The sequence below is a fragment of the Pleuronectes platessa genome, chromosome 15 (genome assembly GCF_947347685.1).
Source record: "Pleuronectes platessa chromosome 15, fPlePla1.1, whole genome shotgun sequence".
NCBI classification, from domain to species: domain Eukaryota; kingdom Metazoa; phylum Chordata; class Actinopteri; order Pleuronectiformes; family Pleuronectidae; genus Pleuronectes; species Pleuronectes platessa.
The window spans coordinates 12,097,668-12,116,930 of record NC_070640.1 but is presented as its reverse complement, the minus strand read 5'-3'; the positions used below and the strand labels follow the sequence as shown (position 1 = coordinate 12,116,930).

General features: G+C 40.3%; 3 protein-coding genes across 3 annotated transcripts in view; 1 reads left to right on the top strand and 2 right to left on the bottom strand.

Moving 5' to 3' along the window:
• LOC128457410 (cilia- and flagella-associated protein 54) overlaps positions 1-14,384 on the bottom strand; it is a 121,168-nt gene extending 106,784 nt beyond the window's left edge. Inside the window, exons 1-40 of the mRNA XM_053442076.1 lie at positions 14,215-14,384; positions 13,529-13,634; positions 12,973-13,122; positions 12,635-12,800; positions 12,341-12,399; positions 12,058-12,201; positions 11,544-11,657; positions 11,300-11,401; positions 10,980-11,172; positions 10,693-10,791; positions 10,445-10,557; positions 10,163-10,277; positions 9,748-9,833; positions 9,507-9,626; positions 9,151-9,298; positions 9,008-9,063; positions 8,751-8,879; positions 8,306-8,549; positions 7,935-8,068; positions 7,423-7,620; positions 7,220-7,312; positions 6,932-7,120; positions 6,540-6,658; positions 6,298-6,439; positions 5,957-6,112; positions 5,730-5,849; positions 5,079-5,292; positions 4,623-4,712; positions 4,398-4,524; positions 4,197-4,281; positions 3,755-3,834; positions 3,450-3,647; positions 2,991-3,157; positions 2,754-2,908; positions 2,446-2,655; positions 2,059-2,258; positions 1,587-1,722; positions 1,067-1,216; positions 737-884; positions 474-662 (exon numbers count right to left, since the gene is read on the bottom strand). Coding sequence (XP_053298051.1) covers positions 474-662; positions 737-884; positions 1,067-1,216; positions 1,587-1,722; positions 2,059-2,258; positions 2,446-2,655; positions 2,754-2,908; positions 2,991-3,157; positions 3,450-3,647; positions 3,755-3,834; positions 4,197-4,281; positions 4,398-4,524; positions 4,623-4,712; positions 5,079-5,292; positions 5,730-5,849; positions 5,957-6,112; positions 6,298-6,439; positions 6,540-6,658; positions 6,932-7,120; positions 7,220-7,312; positions 7,423-7,620; positions 7,935-8,068; positions 8,306-8,549; positions 8,751-8,879; positions 9,008-9,063; positions 9,151-9,298; positions 9,507-9,626; positions 9,748-9,833; positions 10,163-10,277; positions 10,445-10,557; positions 10,693-10,791; positions 10,980-11,172; positions 11,300-11,401; positions 11,544-11,657; positions 12,058-12,201; positions 12,341-12,399; positions 12,635-12,800; positions 12,973-13,122; positions 13,529-13,634; positions 14,215-14,363 — 5,593 coding nt within the window. The 5' untranslated portion in view covers positions 14,364-14,384. The remainder of the gene's footprint in view (positions 1-473; positions 663-736; positions 885-1,066; positions 1,217-1,586; positions 1,723-2,058; positions 2,259-2,445; positions 2,656-2,753; positions 2,909-2,990; positions 3,158-3,449; positions 3,648-3,754; positions 3,835-4,196; positions 4,282-4,397; positions 4,525-4,622; positions 4,713-5,078; positions 5,293-5,729; positions 5,850-5,956; positions 6,113-6,297; positions 6,440-6,539; positions 6,659-6,931; positions 7,121-7,219; positions 7,313-7,422; positions 7,621-7,934; positions 8,069-8,305; positions 8,550-8,750; positions 8,880-9,007; positions 9,064-9,150; positions 9,299-9,506; positions 9,627-9,747; positions 9,834-10,162; positions 10,278-10,444; positions 10,558-10,692; positions 10,792-10,979; positions 11,173-11,299; positions 11,402-11,543; positions 11,658-12,057; positions 12,202-12,340; positions 12,400-12,634; positions 12,801-12,972; positions 13,123-13,528; positions 13,635-14,214) is intronic.
• A 1,222-nt stretch (positions 14,385-15,606) lies between these two features.
• Positions 15,607-17,490, top strand: LOC128457063 (alpha-crystallin A chain). The gene is made up of 3 exons (XM_053441582.1): positions 15,607-15,831; positions 16,036-16,158; positions 16,244-17,490. The coding sequence occupies exons 1-3, from the start codon at positions 15,652-15,654 to the stop codon at positions 16,433-16,435; spliced, it is 495 nt and encodes a 164-aa protein (XP_053297557.1). The 5' UTR covers positions 15,607-15,651; the 3' UTR covers positions 16,436-17,490.
• A 329-nt stretch (positions 17,491-17,819) lies between these two features.
• On the bottom strand, positions 17,820-19,173 carry mia (MIA SH3 domain containing). Its single transcript, XM_053441583.1, has 4 exons — positions 18,835-19,173; positions 18,535-18,668; positions 18,315-18,425; positions 17,820-18,211 (listed from the first exon to the last, which is right to left on the bottom strand). The coding sequence occupies exons 1-4, from the start codon at positions 18,950-18,952 to the stop codon at positions 18,188-18,190; spliced, it is 387 nt and encodes a 128-aa protein (XP_053297558.1). The 5' UTR covers positions 18,953-19,173; the 3' UTR covers positions 17,820-18,187.
• Between the last annotated feature and the right edge of the window lie 90 nt (positions 19,174-19,263).

Genomic DNA, 19,263 nt, shown 5'->3' with positions numbered 1-19,263 from the left:
GATATACCATATTATTATCAGATCATACAAATTTTAAAGTAACAGGGTGTTGTTCATACAACATTAACATTTGTCTCGAGTGATCTAAGGGCAAGTGGACAGCTCTAAGTACGTCAGTTCTCAGCTATCATTAAAATTCGCCTCCACATAATTCTGTGTCCAGTGACCACCTATTATTGCTACACCATTACTGTTTGCAAAGACCAAATGCAATGCTGTTTATAGCCAATGATGACATATGAGTATTTTCTCGTGACCTAGGTAGTCCTTCATTGAGGCCCAGGACACAGCCAGAAAATTGTGGCCACATGTGGCCCAGACCGCCTCTGAATGTGGTCTGAGTGATTGGATCTCAAATGCAACCTCAATACCTCAATCCATTTCTGGTGCATTCACATTTATACCTGGACCTGTCCACTTGTGATTGCATCACCCAAGGCATAAGTTAATGAAAGGTCTGAACAGGGCCTTACTAATGGAAGAGGAGTATGCAGCAGTGACAGTTGGCAAGTGGTCAGCGCTGATAGGGAGGCCGTAGAGAGCATCTAGATTACTGTAGTCCTCCTCTGTCAATTCACAGGGTTGGACGCTTGGAGTGGGCATGACATTGGGATTGAAATCCACCTGGTTTTCAGAATGACCCTGCAGCTGTGCTGCAAAGCCTAGGAAGAAATGATGAGGGGTAAGAAACAGATGTCGTATGAGTTTTTGTCCACTCAATCAGAACTGAACTCACAGGGTTGTGTATTTGCCAGAAGCCTCATCAGTAAGGAGCGACTGTGCTGAAAGACGCGAAGACAATCTGGTCTTCTCTCAAAAGCCTGATGGTAACAGCTCAGTGTGTCTTCTATATCCAGTGGAACACACACCAGGGACATGGAGCTCTGCATTTCTGCATCTTAGATATAAAACATATATGCATGAAAACAATGTTTTGTTTAATCATTGCACCTGACCCTTCCACCATTTCTGCTATTTTGTAACATTTGAAGCATTTCAATTATATAGCAGGCTGAATTGTTTAAGACACGTAACTGTTTGTGTGAGTAAAATATGCTGACATGACATGAAGATGGCTGTTCAAACCTTTCAGCTCGACTGCCTCTTGACGAGATGCGTTTGCGGGTTCTGAATTTATGTTACTGGGCTGTTGCTGTGCATGGTGAGGAGTCCACCCACAGAGAAGCTGGCAGCCTGCATAGCTCCTGTAAGTCACCTGAAATATAATTAAGAAAGCACCACACTAGTTACTATACTGTCATTATGAAAAAAAAACATAATGTGAGAATATTTTAAGATTCTATGATACTAAATGACCCTTTTACTTTAGTTTTAGAGTTTTTCTTCAAACTGCATGTATTTATGGTATTTTAGAACAAAGGACAAATTGTATGTTTGAAGGTCTACCGCACTAATTAAAATTAGCAACCACCAGCAGATGTTAGGAACATATCAGTTGTGTATCTATTTTATCTTACAAGGTAATCAATCAATGTAATACCATTCTGTTTTTATCATAGAGTTTTATTTGGTTTGATTCCCAATGGTATCATACGGAGCTTGAACATGTTTGTGATGTGTACTACCTCCTCTCCAGTGACCTTCTGTGTCCTGGCATGATGTGGTTGTGGAGCTGCTGGTCCTCCAAAACAGCTGATCCTTTTAAGCAGCCTCCTCTGAGCATGAACGAGCAAAGGAGTTGTGACCGTCACATAGCGTTCCCTGAAACACATGCATATACACATATAGTCATGTTCAGACAAAATTACATTGTATTACGCACATTTCCTGATGACCTAACGTTTACAGGACTTAATCGTTGTCCCCAAAATGGAAGTCGAGTCCCAACAGTGTAACTGTTTTTACAGATTCATGTCCCCTCAACATAAAACCATGGGCATATACTCTCGGAGTGACTCATTCATCTGGAATTATAACTGTTTCTTAATACTATATCCTCTCTGTCTATAATTGTTGCTATACGAACCAATTAATAATCAAACTTTTCTGTAATCTGTAATCTATGTGTTTTACAAATAAGAAATCTGTATTATTTACTTTGTGTATGAGTTGAAAAGTAAGGCAAAATGGGCCAGGCTTTCCCATTTGCCACAATCATGGAGCCGCTCCAGAGTGTGCAACACCAAGGTGCAGACCCAACGCAGGTCCACATGGGTGCTGTCATCCATTGAAGCTGAGAAGTGAAGGCTGGACTCGAGTTCCTCCTCAGTCAAGTCACTGTCATACAAACTCCACAGCTGGTAGAGAAAAAGATGAAGATGAAAAACCAATGTCACAAACAGGACAGTGTCTCCTTCATAAGATGCACATTGACGCAGCAAATGAAATCTAGAGGTTTTGCTCTTTGTTTTTATACATAAGAAAGTTGTGAGTTTTTAAACAAGTAGCTAGATGTGTGTATAAATAGCAACATGTGATACACACCCCTAGGCTGTTCATCATGTCCATGATTAAGTCAGTAGCCAGTGACAGTAGCTGGGTGATGGTGGTGTGCAGCTGTTCTGCTGTTAAAGGGGAGTCAGGTTCAAGGTGCGAAGCTGTCTGAGCTAGGGAAGCTATTCTGCAACTTTGGTCCCAAACAGTGTGACACACATGCTGCAGAGTGGTCCAGTGGCTGCCACGATGTGCCAACACCTGCAAAACAACAAACGCAAAATCCAGTCTGGAGTTACAACGTATTGTGACATGTAGTAAACTGTGAATGTATGTGTGTATGTATGTGTGAACAGCACCATGGCCCTTTTGAGATGTAAAGCAGATTTGCTAATTGAGTCCAGCATCATGGAAGCAGTTCGTCTTTTCCTCTCAATCTGCTGTTCTGCAGTTTTAGAGGAGGTATCTTGCTCCTCACAGTTCTCCTCTTTGGCAATTTTATCAACTCTAACAGCTGAAAGAAATGACAGGGACAAGTGATGATCTCAGTACAGTATGTTTTTTCTTACAATTTTCTAGCGTGCCATTTTTCTCACCCTCATCTTTCCCTCTGCGAGCAACCCCATGGACCCGCACAACAGGATGCGATGAGTCTCTCTCTGAGACGATCCCATATTCAGTAGACGGTTGTTGCTGTGAGTTCCTCCGCAGCAGGACACCAGAGTAGGCCAGAGAGAAATACAGTGGATTTAACTGACTGAACCTAAGCAAAGCACAAACAGCAAACAATATTAAAGCCATACAAACATGAGTATACAATATATACGTAATAATTTCGGTTGTTTATGCACTATGTATTAACAAAATTGGCTACAAATTAAAATATATGACTTCAGATAACAAAAGCAACATCTTCCAATCCTGCTTAGCAGCAATGAGCAACAGTATCTCTGTTGACAAATAATTGTGGGAACCACTTGGGCCAGTTCATGCAACTGACGAAGCTGATGAGGAATTACCAGAAAAACACAGGAAAAGTGAAGTGTTGTGTAAACCTTTGTTGCAGGATGCTTCCATGCAGCTGATCCAGGCCCTGATAAAATAGAGCCAGATGTGCCTTTGCAATGCTGTAGTTAATATGTGACTTCCACACTCTCTCCTCACAGTACAGGTTCCTCAGCTTAAGCTGCTTCTTGCGGCGTTGTACCAGAGACGACATTGTTGTTAGCAGGTTCTCCACAGACTGTAACTCCCTACACAGATATACAAAAAGGGCGATGAACATGCAGTTACATGAACCCACACGTACAGCTGAAATAACACAAAGCCACAGACACACAAATATCCACACACACAGTACCTGTTAGTTATGACTCTTTGAAACATGCTGTGTAGCTTTTTCTGCTTTAATTTATTTCTTGTGTCATCTTTAGTTGTGTTCTTGTTCTGTTTCAAAAAGCAGGGCAAAGTATTTCACGTGAGTTTAATAATAAAACAACACAACAAACAGCCTAAATAACTTAAAAAATTGTACATTCCATTTTTGCAGTAATTTAAGTAGTTGTTATGATTGTCTACAATAAAAATACAGCTCTAAAATTAAGAGCGCTACACAAAGAATTTGTTGAACATAAGTAACACTGTATAATCACTTTAGAGATTTAGAAACCAGACTACTTCCTTATAAAATAAATAATGTGCATTCAAGCTTGATCTATGTTGAGTGTAGCACATATTTTGAGGAAGGTATATGTCCTTCTGTACCTATATGTACATATATATGTGCAAATGTGTATTTTTACCTGGGGTGATTCATTTTCTTTTGGAACCTGATCACTTTTAATGTGACCATTTCCTTCCAAAGCTTCCAAAATCACTTTGTCACGTCTGAGAAGGAGGGAACCATTCACAAACTGTATTATTAGCAAAACACCAAATATCCTTAATAAGCTCAATAACTTACTGCAGAATCTAAAGCAGGGAGTTGTATGTTGAACATTTACCTGGCAAGGTATTCAAATATGCTTTGCCCCCATTTTAATACAAGGTCTAGGCAGCCTTCTTTCAGGGTTCTCTGTAGTAGTAACGCCGCATACTCAGGGAAGTACGCCTTGCGTCTGACCCTCATCACTGTCGAGGAATCACACAAACAGAAACATGTGCATTAACAACATTCATTATTTATTTAAAGAGATATGTGTGCATACATGTGATTACATGGTACTTACCATTCTCATAGGCATCTCTTAATGGGTTATAGAAGATCACCTCGTAGAAAATGGTGGGATCCTCAGAGCTTGTCAGTGGGCTTGAAATCTCTACAGAAAAAACACTATTTTGATCACGACGCAGTATCAGCAAGCATATGTTATAGATTTAATATCATTCAATAGTAACCTCAAATTTACAATATAGAAATATATATATTATAGATATACAGTATATCTATAATATATATGTATATATAAAATAAAAGAGCGTACCATATTATTTAGTTTCCCAAAGCTTTGAAATAAAATAATGTTTACACGTTTTCAAACAATACAGCTTTAATTACAAAAAAATAAATTAGTTAAAAGTCAGCGACTGCTAACTTCTCGCTATGCACAGCACAATCTCTTCCACATTGTCACATTTAAAACAAAAATGAATTACCGCACTACTCATGTGTGTGTGTGTGTTACCATTGTCTGTGCTGGTAGCTGCTTGAGACAGGATTCTTTTCTGGTTCTTTACATGCAGTGCCTTTAACTGAAGACTTGACTTTCTTTCAAACTTGACTATAGCACGATCTCCTCTCCTGATCTGCAGCTGAACATCATAAACCTCCTTGAGCAGCCTGCGACCACAGTCTATCATGGAACCGGCCATGGGAGGCTCCCTGAGAGCACGACACGCCTTTTCAGGAAGGATGCAGAGAGATAAATTATTTTCTGCAAAGCTCCCAGTAAAATATCAAAAGTCACTGTGGATGAGATGGTTGGCTAAACATGTAAAATGTAAATCAAGTAAGTACTGGTAATACTATATAACAGTTGCCATCAAATTTGAAAAAGTAATGATGCTTGTAATCCCCTTGAAATCTTCTGTAAAAAAGCTGTTTAATGTAGTAAACATTGAATTTGAAAGAGTGGTTTAATGCAGAGCAAGAGTTATGTTGACTGATTATACTGTTTATAAATGAGAAATTGCTTCAATGGAATAGATTTTTTTATCACAATCATGACCAGCTACAGTTGTGACGAATAACATGTTTAAGGCCACAGGAACTATTATTTTAACACAATGTCGTAAATAGAATAAATAACAAATATGTATACACATGCAAAACACACCTTTGACAGATAGTAAGTTATACAGGCTATCATGTGCATTAGTGCCTCTGAGATGTTTCTTGTCCATTTCTGCTTGAGACGATCTGAATTCTCCAAAACTATCAAGCATTTTTTCAGCACCTGAACATCAGAACACAGACACAGGCATCAACACACATAGTAGTGAATTATTTGTAATTTGTTATATGTTAGATTATAAACACAGTATGGATGTAGTTTTTGCATACTCGTACGACAGGTTTGCAAGGAATCTGATGGAAGATTAGAGGTGCCAAAAGGCCATAGCAGCTTACTACAGCTTGCACGGCAGCAAGCCCATCTTCCAGATACATTGCTAAGTCCATCGCCACCAGCACTCGCTCACACTCTGCCAGTCTGACTTCCTGCATACACATAAGCACATACCACTCATGTACAGCATGTTATTGAAGTTCTCCTTATTCACATCAACACAAGGGACAACAGTGTAATGCTGGTATCAACAATAACTTTGAAACTATCTCTTATATGTTGTAGTGATTAAATCTGGCAAATATACAGATACTTCTTATCCAGATCGAGCTGTCACCTGTTCCCAGATGAACGGTCCATTTTTACAGCCATAGTAGAGCGATCCCTGCTGAATGTTGATCTCTGTCTCAATGAAGATGGAAATCAGGAACAACTTACGCAGGTGGGGCGAGGAGAGCTCAAGGGTCTGTTCACACAGCCTTTACCATGAAAATTGGGAACAGAGTAGAAGAAGAAAAGTGGATGCCACGAAATTCAGACTCTTTTACATGAACTTTGAATGTCTTTCTCTTCTTTTACCTTTTGGTGGCCAGGCTATCATGTGAACTGTGAGTCCCAGGGTCAGGTAAGGTGAAGTGGCTCCAAAGTTCCCTGCAGGCTGTCTTGGCTATGGTGTACTGCTCTGTTTGAAAAGCCACCTGAAGAGGGAGTCACAAAAGATACACCCATAATTATTTTCACTGGTTCTGTGGGCGTCAGTATTAAGGTGTCTGTCAGTTTCCCATTCGACCAAATCCCCAAGATCAACATACAGCTGTGTGAGTCAATGTGAATCAATGCTCTGCTGACATTTTGTTTGAGCAAAAGTGTCTAACAAAGGTTCTGCTCTGAGTTTGTACACAGCAACAAGTGTGGTGAGGTGACAAACTAGTATCGAGATACTTCTTGGGACGAGTTTTGACTCGGTGTACCTGAGCCAGGTGAGCCCATGTAGAAAGCAGTGGAACAGGCATAGCTGCCAGCAATGGGAATGTTGCCCGCCCAATGCTGTTGCCCAGTAGCTTGCCATTGCTGTCGTAGGCTGCAACAGCAAATATATATTTCTGGTTGGGCACCAGTCCCTCCACTCTCAGCACGCACTCACAAGATACTGCTGGTACCTGGAAACAGACAGTGTCAGGGAGACAAATCAGGTTATAGAGGTTTGATAAAAAAAAAAAAAATCAACCAGTCTTTTCTGTAAAAGATTTTTTTTTTACCAAAATTCCAGTTCCTGGCAGGAAGCAGTCTCTGAGGCGGACTTTCCTGTTAATGCCATCAGCTGCAAGACCACAGAGCTGGTACCAGCACACCTGGTGGGGGAAAAGTACAAAGTTAAAGATGGATAATGTGTCAATTGTGTTGGATGATTTACTACTTGTTAGATTAGTAAATTATCAACATAATTAAAGGCAAATCTCACTTGTCCCTCCAAGTTATAAGGTGCTGGGGCAAAGGTCAAGGCATGGTCGGTGCGTGAGAGAAGGATGGGGGGAGGAGGAGTGTTTTCCTCTTCTTCATTTAGTCCTTTGTCTAAATCTTCAGCTGGAGTCTTAGAGATGGTGGAGATATAGAGTCTTCTCTCCTCTACTTCTGCTTTCTCTATCAAGGAGGAAGCCACCTGGCAAAAGCACACAGACCAAACAAATTACATTTTGATTACAAGCTCACCTCCAGTCCTTAGTAAAAGTAGCTGGCCAGCGCTAACAGGATGTCAAGAAATACAAATTCTAGAATTGAAGGCACTAGGAAAAGGTTTTAAAAAAAAATTGACAATTTTAAGTTTTACTTTTTAGGAACCTGAAGCTTTTCAACAATTACCAGGATAATGGCTCTATATATATCTAATCAATAAATGACATGAAGTATTTAAACTTCCTTTGTGAGTGTGTCTGAGAAGCCATGAATGTTTGTGTTTGTGAGTGTGTGTGTCACCTCTAGAAGATTCTTTGTTTTTCTGCTCTTATCTATTTCCATGCTGTTGTACAGTAGCAAGGCTTTCTGGATCAGGAGAAGAGCTTTGGACACCTTGTTCTTTTTGATCCGATCCATCAGTTCCGACTCTGCAACTAAACACAACAATCGATACAAGCCACCTTACTTAGACCCAAAAAATAAGCGTGAATTATTGGTACACATCAAATAGGGAAATCAAATATTTAAGCTAACAAACCATTACTTCAACTTCTGTTTATACATCAGTATGAACATACACCAGCATTAAGAGTTTTCACCATTTCTATTAATATAAAATTCAATAGAAACTCAATGTAGGCCAAATCAATCAATGCAGCAGTGAGTCTGACCTGCATTAAGCTGCAGTAACTTGAGGGAAGCTCGGTGGTAGATGATGTCTAGCTTTTGATGAAGGTCTTTGGCCAGCAATAGCACACTTGTTGAACTAATGTCTCGAGAGTCTTTAATATCTGATTCTGTCTTGGTTTCCATCTGCTCTTTTTCCTTCTCGCTAATTCCATCATCCTCGTTTCCCTTTTCTGACCGTGTCTCAGAAGAAAGGCGGGAAGACAATGGAGGGAGGGGACAACATTTCTATCAGAAGAAGAAAAAAATAGGTTTCAGTACCATTTCCCAATTCTCAATCTGCATTATTTAAACTTTTCTCTTCCTATACGCCATACAACGACAACAAAGATTAAAGCTCAAGACAACACCTGGTGTAGAATCAGTAAATTACCCATTGAACATTCATCAAACTCTTTTACATAAGTGTTGGACAGATTGACTGCCTACCTGCATGAAGACAGAATCTGTGATAGCTGAGGAGTCTGGTGGCATCAGTGTAGCTATACCCTTTGCTAGAGCTGTAAGACCTCTCTTCGCCATCTCACACACCTTCTGGAGCAAATCTGAACTCGAAGTCTGCGAGCACACACAAACCCACACACTTAACAAAATGAATTTATGTTTGCAACCTGAGACAGAACATGTCCTTGTTTTTAACCAAAATATAATTTGATGGTTGGTATACATATTAATCATTAAAATACCTCAGGCAGAGAGAAGGAGCTCGCCGTCACACCACCACAGACTGCTTCAGGAGCTTCTGCACAGAAAAGTTGAGAATAATCGTAATCTCATAGCTATGGTGTGTGTGCATGTGTATATGCATGTGTGTTCCCTAATGCCTCACCTGGACGTGGTGTTTTATTACTGCGTTCAGCTGCACTCTCCAGCAATATGACCAAAGTGTGGATCATCTCGGTCATCGTTATGCAGTCAACAGCTGCCAGGTCATGGACAAAAGCCACCTCACACAGTCTAGACAGAGACCACAGCCACTGCAAAAATAATAGCACACACAAATTAACAGAAATAAGTGGGATGTGTGCTTTAAACACACAGTAAAACTTTTAGGTAAATACAAAGTCACACTCAGTCTTATACTCTAAATACTGCATTTATACGAAAATGTATACTCAGTTTACCATTTTAAGAAATGTTTTCTTTTAAATAAATTTAAATGAGTACCTTGTTGTCCTTATCTGCCTTCTCAAGGTAGCTAGCTAAATCTGGGTTTTCAATGATATCCCTCTGCATCACCACCTTCACTCTACCCCAGAGAAATAACATGACATCCAAAACAAGGTCTTCATCTGGCTGCACCTCCTACAAAAACACACACACACACAGTATAAACATAAAAACATGAAAAAGTCATAATTCTAATCTAAACCCTCATCCTTACCAAATCAATACAAACACAAACACACACAAAATGGGAACTTACCAGGGCAGATCCACAAGCCAACTTGTGCAGGGTGTCTACCAGGCAAACAAACTCATCACTCATTGACAATGAGGCCTTGTGTCTGTCTGTTGGAAACATTAAACACCAATATAACGTATAATTTCAGGGATAGTTCATTTCTCTTAGATTATTTGTGAACAAGTAATTATATCCCAGTGTTGAAACCATACTAGAACCTTAACAATGCTTAGTTACGACCATGGAAACCAATTTCAATGTTTATCAGCTAATAATCAGCAGGCAGTAAGTAGGTTAAGAAACCTAGCCTAGCAACACAGTAAAGCATTGGTCCTCATAATTTGTGGACTTTATTTTAGGGAGTAACGTCAAGCAATCAAGAAAAGAAGCCAGCAATAACAGGTCCATTTGTGGCACAATTCCAAACGTTCGCTACCATCGGTCATGTTGCTGTCTTTGGGACGGCTCCTCTCGGAAGACATCAGACTGTTGAAACCGTCAAGTAAAGCAAGCTCAATCTCTGCTTTCCTGAAGGACACACCTTCCACACCCTGACACAGAGACACAAAGATATACTCATATTCAAGATCATTCAGAGAAACATACTAAACTTAACCTGAAAACACAAGAATGCACAAGTGAGAACCGATAGAGCTGGAATAACCCCCCTCTTTTCTGAATAATGACAGTTCCAGTTGATTGTTTGTTTGCTACTCACAGACAAAACCTGCAGCATCTCTCTGGAAAGTTCGGTGAATGCGTCTGGCTGCTTGTAGAGAAATAACAGCTTGATAAACCTCACCGCAGACATGACAGGAACTTTATTTTCTCCTGTTAACACAACAGATCACATCATTGTAGCACAGCATTTCCAGAGCACTGCACACATTAAACGTCTTGCATGACAACATAAAGTGGTGTATAACATGCTGATTGTGATGTAAGAAAAAAAGACCCAGAACTTACCTGTAATGGCTAAATCCATTAGAGTGGATGTTGGTGTCAGTGCACTGAGACAGCCAGGTGGTTGGCTATCACTCTTTTGCTCTTTAGTTGTTGCAACTCCTTAGCACATAGGAATACACACATGACACAAGCTCAACATTCAATATAAAGTGAGGATTCCACACCATCCACAATTAAACCCACAATTACATTTTTATTATTCATTTCCTGCATCTGTATATTTGCTCTTGGTGATGAACTCACTGAAATAACAGCAGTGTTTTTAGCTACGTGTTTGTTTTACAAACCAGATAAGATACTGATGCCAGCAGACAGAAGTTCCACAATCACTTCCTGAAGCTCTGGTTCTTCCGGCATTCTTTTTTGCAGCAGGTGAGTGGTGCTGTCCCAAAGTGCTTCTAAGATGCAAAAAAACTGTGCTGCGCTGCTGTCAAACTGGGCCATTAGCAGGCGCTCTGTTGGATCTCGGGGCCATGGCACCTACCGTTGATACAGAGTTTAGAATTTGTTAAGAAGGTCTTAACTATGCAATGCCCTTTAAAGCAGCATTTAAGTATGACATTTAACATTGAATATGATGACACAGCATTTAAGCAGATCTTATTACATTAGGGATGTCTTTGAGGCTGCTTTTAGGTTTGACTTTAACCCCAAATTTGGGTTTCCTTTTAGACTCATGCACTGCCCGCTTGAACATCATGGCACCCAGCTGCAAAACAAGCGTGATGAAAATAATGTTATTTTGGCCTTAGATTTTTCTGAATGTGTAACACACAGTAAGTGAGAAGAGTGAAAATTTTACATCATAGCAACAATATTGTGAGTATATGTGGATGAGAGGATCCTCCTGCCTTGATTGAGGCTTCTTTATAAGCTCTCTGAGTCTCTCTAGTGGCAGGAGCTTCACTCTTCCCCTCGAACTCTGCTAGCTCATTGATTTTACCGAGGGCTCTCCTTGCAAATTTCTGAAAGCATTAAGAGACACACAAATAAGACAAAAAAAGGGGAATGGGACTTTCAGAAAAATTTTGAAATTTATCGTACGAACCCTTTTTATGTCACATCGATATATATTTATACATGCATATTTTGCCAACAAGTTACAAGTATTTTATTTTAGCTAATTAAAAGCGATACAGCAAATATCAAAACACTCACGCCGAATTGTAGGATATAGTCATAGATAATTTAGTATTGATAGATTAGATCTTGGACCAGCAAGTCAGCTAACAAAAACCCTGAGGGAGATTGAGTGCAGATGACAGTTAGATATTTAAAACTTGTTTCATTGGCCTGTGACGAGTTGTTGACATTTGGATGATTGTGTTTGTAAGTGTCTGAATGCTGATGACGTGCGTCTCTCACCTCTGCCTGTACTGCAGCCTGGTTGTCATAGTAACAGTGACAGACAGCACTGTAGAGTGTGACAATCCATGACAGATACTTAACAGTCATCAGAGGGACGGACAGCTCTAAACTGATGCTGGCCCACAGAAGATATTCCAGAGCCTGAATAGGATCACACATTGTGACAGTTCCAACTCACACTAATTTTAGACATGACAAAAACAATCTTTGGAAAAGACTCTTTGTAAGATGTCTGTAACAGCTGCAGCAAGAAATAGAGTCACAAGCTTCATCTAAGTACCTGTGAGCTATAGTTCATGGTCATCAGATAACGACAGATGGTGTAAATCTGTATTGAACCTGGAAAAGATTAGAGAGAATAATACAGATGGACAGTATGACGTTAGTTCAACAATATGAAATTAAATACAGCAGGATTGATAAAACTTCTGGGAATACTAATATATCCTTTAAACATTTGTTTTATTTTAATTTGTTCGCCTTATTGACTTAGTGAATATTACTTAGTGAATATTACTCCTCATTTTTCTATGGGCAAAATCATATAAGTTAAACTACTTAATAATAATAATACCATTATATATATGCCAGCAGAGGTGCTCATGCTGCTGAAGAGCCTGCATCATGATCCGGGTGAAGTTCAGCACACGCAGTAGTTTACTGAGTCCATCCTGCCGGAGAACGCTGTGTCTTTTCTCCAGCTCAAATAAACACAGCGCACAACCCTGCATTGCACGAATCTACACAAACACACAGGCACAAATACACACATCAAGATTCAGGTACAAACAACTCAGAATAGCAAAGACCTTTCCACACATGGCCACATTTCTTAGTATCAACAATCACCCTTTTACTTTAGTCAGAAGTCAGACATATCAAAAACAGAGAAACTGACATATCACAGCGTACCTTCATGGCAAAGACATCTTGGTCTGTATCCAAACCTTTAGGGAAGAAGGAGGCCATGAAGTGGTCCACACTTGTAATGTCAGTTATTGACACTGAGTTGAACTGTTGCAGGTGGTGACTGTAGCCCTGCCAAAGAGCTAACTGGTATAACTAAAGATGAAGAGGAGAGAGAAGAAAGACTTAGTGGAAAGTAAGGATGTTTGCTGGGCAGAAAACTCCTTAGAATGGCTGCAGTCAGTTGGGCTAATAAAGGGACCAACACTCAGCAGTTATCTATACATGGACTCTGAGGAGAGCTAAGACCTGAGCAATAGCAGACATATATTTGGTGTTTTTATATAGTGTTTTTGTGTGTATATATATGCATATAAATATAGACACACATATACATCATGCATACTGTGTACTTTGTACAACACTTACTTGGGTTCATTTCACCAACCTGAACGTGTTAAGTGTTGAAATAACGAAGCTAAGTTTGAATTAGTTTTTGATTAAATGTAAAAGTTGTATCAACTTGTGTTCAACAAAATAGAATAGACTCAGGTGAAATTACCTTTATTCCAAAGAGAAAGTCGGCAACCTGCAACATACGCTCCTCATACATCTTCGAAGGCAGTCGATGTTTGAACTTTTTCCATATATCCACTAAGAATTTAATCCTGCAAATGAGTCAAAGTTATAAGTCAATAGAGTAACTAACTGAATGAACCTGACAGTAACTAGAGTTACCTTTAAACAGCCAGTAGAGTAACTAACTGAATGAACCTGACGGTAACTAGAGTTAACTTTAACCAGTCAGTAGAGTAACTAACTGAATGAACCTGACGGTAACTAGAGTTAACTTTAACCAGTCAGTAGAGTAACTAACTGAATGAAGCTAATGGTAACTAGAGTTAACTTTAACCAGTCAGTAGAGTAGCTAACTGAATGAATCTGATGGTAACTAAAGATAACTTTAACCAGTCAGTAGAGTAACTAACTGAATGAACCTGATGGTAACTAAAGATAACTTTAACCAGTCAGTAGAGTAACTAACTGAATGAAGCTAATGGTAACTAGAGTTAACTTTAACCAGTCAGTAGAGTAACTAACTGAATGAACCTGATGGTAACTAAAGATAACTTTAACCAGTCAGTAGAGTAACTAACTGAATTAAGCTAATGGTAACTAGAGTTAACTTTAACCAGCAAGTAGAGTAACTAACTGAACCTGACGGTAGCTCTACCTCTAGCGTCTTACCCTCTAACATACGAGTCGCTGTTGTCTTTGCTGCTGGAAGAGGCGACTCGTTTCATCAGAGTCATAAACGAGTTAATGTCCCGTTCAAACGCTGAGACCACTGGGTTTCTTTTATCAAGTTTCCCGTAATATGAAGCCGGAAACTCCATCTCTGGAGCCGCGAAGTTAACTTGAACCGGCTAACGTGTTTATGCTAGCTCCCGTGCCCAACAACAAACTGAGGCTGAGCCTGTTACCATGGAAACGACGCACAGGAACTGGCAGGCAGTCTCTTCACAACTTGTAATTCATGATTTTGTGTATTTTATATTTTAACGGGCGATTATATGTATTTTATATTTTAATATGTGATTATTGTGATGTGTATTTTATATTTAATATGTATTTATTATGTGCATTTTATATTTCGATGTGTGATCATTATGTGTACTCTAGATTATTACCTTTGTTTTAACCGATGTAACCTATGTGTCGTAGAGCTTTACTAAAAGTGTACACAGGAATAAAGGACAACTTTTAGTTTTCACAACTTCCACTTCATGACAGTTCCGGTTTGTCAGATAGGTGGTTACAGCTATAAATAGATACATGCAATTTAGGCTTTTGACTACTCCCGCTATTATCCTGTAATAGTGATTGCTGGCTTTTTGTAACATAACTGGGTTGCTTTGTCATGATGAATCATCTTTTGGCTGTCCAAATGACAGCCCATTTATAGTAGGTTCCATTGCATGGTAACCTGGCTCAGCACGGAAAGTAAAATGATATGTGTTAATAGAATAAGTCACATAAACTAACACTTGGTGGTTGAGAACACGACTGGGAGAACGAAGCAGTCGTTGAAAGATGTTTGGTTGACACAACTGAACCATGGTAGGAAGGGACTTCATATTTTTCATCTGAGCTCATGGCAAAATGATGCTCAGTGTCACCTAATACTGCCCCTTACAAACTCATCAATTCCCATTCAACCCACACTTCCACTCTGCTCACAAACCTAAAGCTTCTGGCACTCGGAGCACAGCAAGCTAATGCTCTGGCAGCTATTCCTCAAACAAATCACACCCACACCAGACAGGGGCATTTCCTGGGAAACGAGTATGGGGGCATCAGCAGTACTCTGAGCCAGTGTCACCTCATGACCCGGAGAAGGGAGAGACAACCAGTCACAGGCGGTCAGATGAAACAATGAGGGCGATTGAGGGATAAAACATTGACATCGTTGTTCCAGAAAAATCAGCCTGTTGGCAGAGTCACTGTGCAAGTGTGGATGGGAGGTTGTGGAGGGGAGGGGACATGCAGAGGATGTGACCACAGACAGAGGCTCGGGCAAAGGCCTATAAATGAGGTGCAACACCACCCATGTCAAACCAAATCAAACCAAGACTCAGCCTCGCTCAGATCCATTGTTTTTTTCACCTCTCCTGAAATCTCATCATGGATATCCCCATCCAGTATCCTTGGTACCGCCGGGCCTTCCCTCATCGGCTCTCTGACCTCCCCCCGGCAGAGCCTTTTGTTGACTGGCCCCACATGTGGCCCTTTTCCTGGTCCTTGCCCTGGATGCGCCCGTCGGCCATGCGCTGGCTCAACTGGCCTGACAATGGACACAGTGAGGTAAAGTAAAATGAATGTGTCCCTAATGCAATCTGACATCTTTGGTGAAATTACAGCTTGCTGAAAATGTATTGCCAACATAACTTCTTATCCTATATATACTACGGAACATGATGTAACAGACCATTGATGATGACTGAGTCAAAATACAGCAGACTGACTCATTTGTCAGTCCTGGTCCTAACAGCTGTGCTGTCTTTACAGATGCGCATAGAAAAGGATCGCTTTGTCATTTATCTGGATGTGAAGCACTTCTCCCCTGACGAGCTTTCTATCAACGTCAGTGACGAGTTCATCACAATACATGGCAAACACGAGGATAGACAGGTCAGAGGGACTGCACGGCTCTGCAGAAATAATCCTACAGATTCGGTGACACCTTACTGATGCATGACTCTAAATCTGTTTCCAGGACGACCATGGCTTTGTGTCGAGAGAGTTTATCAGGAAGTACAGGCTTCCTGCAGGCGTGTCGGGTGCTGATGTCACCTCCAGTCTGTCATCTGATGGTTTGCTGACAATCACTGCACCTCGGTCATCTCCTGGACAAGAGCGCAATATTCCCATCTCCTGTGAGGATGGGACACCGAAACAGAAAATGTAGAGCAAAACCTGACACGGCCGGTGCTGTTTCAGTTCTAACCAAAAGTGCTGCCTGTTGTTGTGTTTAACCTGTCTCAGTTTAGACACGTGTAGGTGGGACATGCATGTCTAGATGTCTGCAGGTGTTTGGCTTCTGATAAATCAGTAACTCCTGATGGTGTCACAGCGAGACAAATTGTTGCCTTAATAAAAGACTAACATGTTGAGTTGAGATGACACCATATTGAAGTTATCCAGAGACACACTGTGGTGACTTGTAGTTTATTTTTCTATCAAAATAACTTTTAGATTAAAAATCACATCGACCATGCATGTAAGGCAAGGCAAGATTATTTGTACAGCACATTTCAACAACAAGGCAATTCAAAGAGTTTTACATAAAAAACACATGCCATGTCTCAACCGTACCTGCACTTTGGTGACAAAGTAAAAGTAATTGTTTTTATTCTAACCTAACACATCTTTCAGCATTTATTAGTTGTACTGGAAATGCTAAACAGTCAATTTAAAGGAGATGAAATGTGAATTCCTGTCAAAATTGTCAACTAAAGATGATAACAGACTGAAATTCTTAGAATGAATTGTTTTTACAATAGTGTCAGTGTGGGTATGAGTAAGATGCCAACTTGATCGTTGTATGAGATTAGTGTTGGTTTCAGTGTGTGTCATGAGGAAGGAGTTCTCTGGAGGCATATTCAGAAATATTATGGTTTTTCAGTAGGAACATAAAACGTCACCAAAGGACTTGGGACCAGGTGTGTATTCTGTAGAGAGGAAGGAAAAGGGTGAATGAGCCGGAGGGAAAGTAGAGCACAGTGAAAGAATCAACTAATGTTTGGAACTGATCACTGGGTTCCTTTTCCAGAGGGCGAGGACTGGAGCATGGACTCTGAGCTGCTAACGAAAAGTGTGTGTATGTGTTTGTGTAGGTGTGTGCGCATATTTGTTTGTAGATGCAGAAATGATTTGCTCTATCGCCCCTTTATATCGGCAAAAACCCTTTGGCATGTTATTACAGAATATACCAAATAGAATAAACGTTGAAACTTAAATTAACGGGCCTGCTGTGTTTTTTGTCTGTTTATTAACAAAAGAACAAAGGTTTTCTATAAAGTTGCTTCATGTGAATAACCATCACGTTATGCATTCAGTTTTTATTTGTTTTTGTCGGGTCTAGACTTCCAATTTCTGAATTAATATACTGTATAAGCACAAGTAGCTTGTCTTGAAAATATCCCTATCCCATAATTCCTTCATTCAATACTGGGGGATTAACGCAGACTACCACTTCTTTGATGACAACATTATGAGTTGGATTCAGATTTTCTGTGATACACAATCAAGAAAAGACAAGTACTGTAGTAGTGGAGAAAAAATATACACAATTTCAAATTTTTTAAACACATTTAATACTTGCAAAACAGACATAAACAGTATGAGGGAGTATTACAAAGAATGCAGGCTGTGAGTATTTTCTATGAATTCAATAATGAGGAGGAATACAAAGAATTCAACAGCAATGGTTCATAATTCAGCACTGATAACTGAATGAAGCTAATGGTAACTAGAGTTAAAATATAAATGCGTTCTGCAATTATTTGTAGTTAAATTAAGCTGCTGCCCATGTTTCCCTACAGATAATCCGCTGTGGACCTACACTATACATCAACTGTACCCTCAACCCTGTGTGTAAGATCATGTGACAAAGCCATTCTGTATTTGAAGGTTGACCTCTTCATTGGTAAATGCATCATCAGTTACAGTAGAAGTCCCATTTCTTGAAACAAAAAGAGAGGTAGAATTAGATGAAAATATCATGTACTTGTGTGTGTGTGTGTGTGTGTGTGTGTGTGTGTGTGTGTAGGTGTGTGTCCACCTACAGTAGTTCTGACTTCAGTGCTGGCCGGCATGAGAGGATGCGTCTCCTCCACAACGCTGCTGGGGAAGTGACCAATGCGAGCCTCCTGTTGTCCATAATAAGAGTCTTGAACCTGCAAAAAGACAAACATTGTTGACAGCACCACTGGATGTTATTGCTCCACATGGGTGTTTTATGTACTCTACTTATTATCCCGTATAAACAATGTTTGTTCTACTTACACTGCCAGCCCAGAAGAGGTTCCCTCTGTCTTTTAGCATTGCATATACATAAACCAGCTGGCCCTGTCTGATGGGGATGAACCTGCAGTCTCCAGGATAGTAGTCCTGGACTGCACGAGCTATCAAGATGGGATCTGAGCAGAAAAGATGCAAGAGAGTGATGTCTGTTACGATAGAAGGCATCCTAGAAAGGACTTTTGCAGTTCATGATATTTATGTGCAAATTTAGGTCTGCATGCAACAGTGGCTGCAGCACTGTTGCGTGCAACATGTGAGGTAAAAGGAAGTTGTGCTACTCACGGCTGCAGTCAGAATCAGTGCAGAGTTTCTTCTCGGAGAGTTTTGGCATCTGCCTTCCAGCTTCACATGTTGCCAGCAAAAGCCAGATGGAAAAAGCGGCCAAGAGTTTGCAAGTCATGACTGTAGGTGAACGCAGCGACTGATCCTGTGGTCTTTTTTTTGTCTGTTCGCCGTCTCTGAGCGAGAGGTGTAATGACAGCAGTCCCCTCTTCTGCTCTCCCTACCCCCTAAATGAATACACACACACACACACGCACACACACGCACACACACACACACACACACACACACACACACACACACACACACACACACACACACACATGCAGTCACACAGAGCTCCTTTCAAAACTTACAAGCAGGTAAACAGGATGGGGGGGATGACGAGGAGGAGTAGGAGGGCCAGATTACACAGACCCTGGTTTGTCT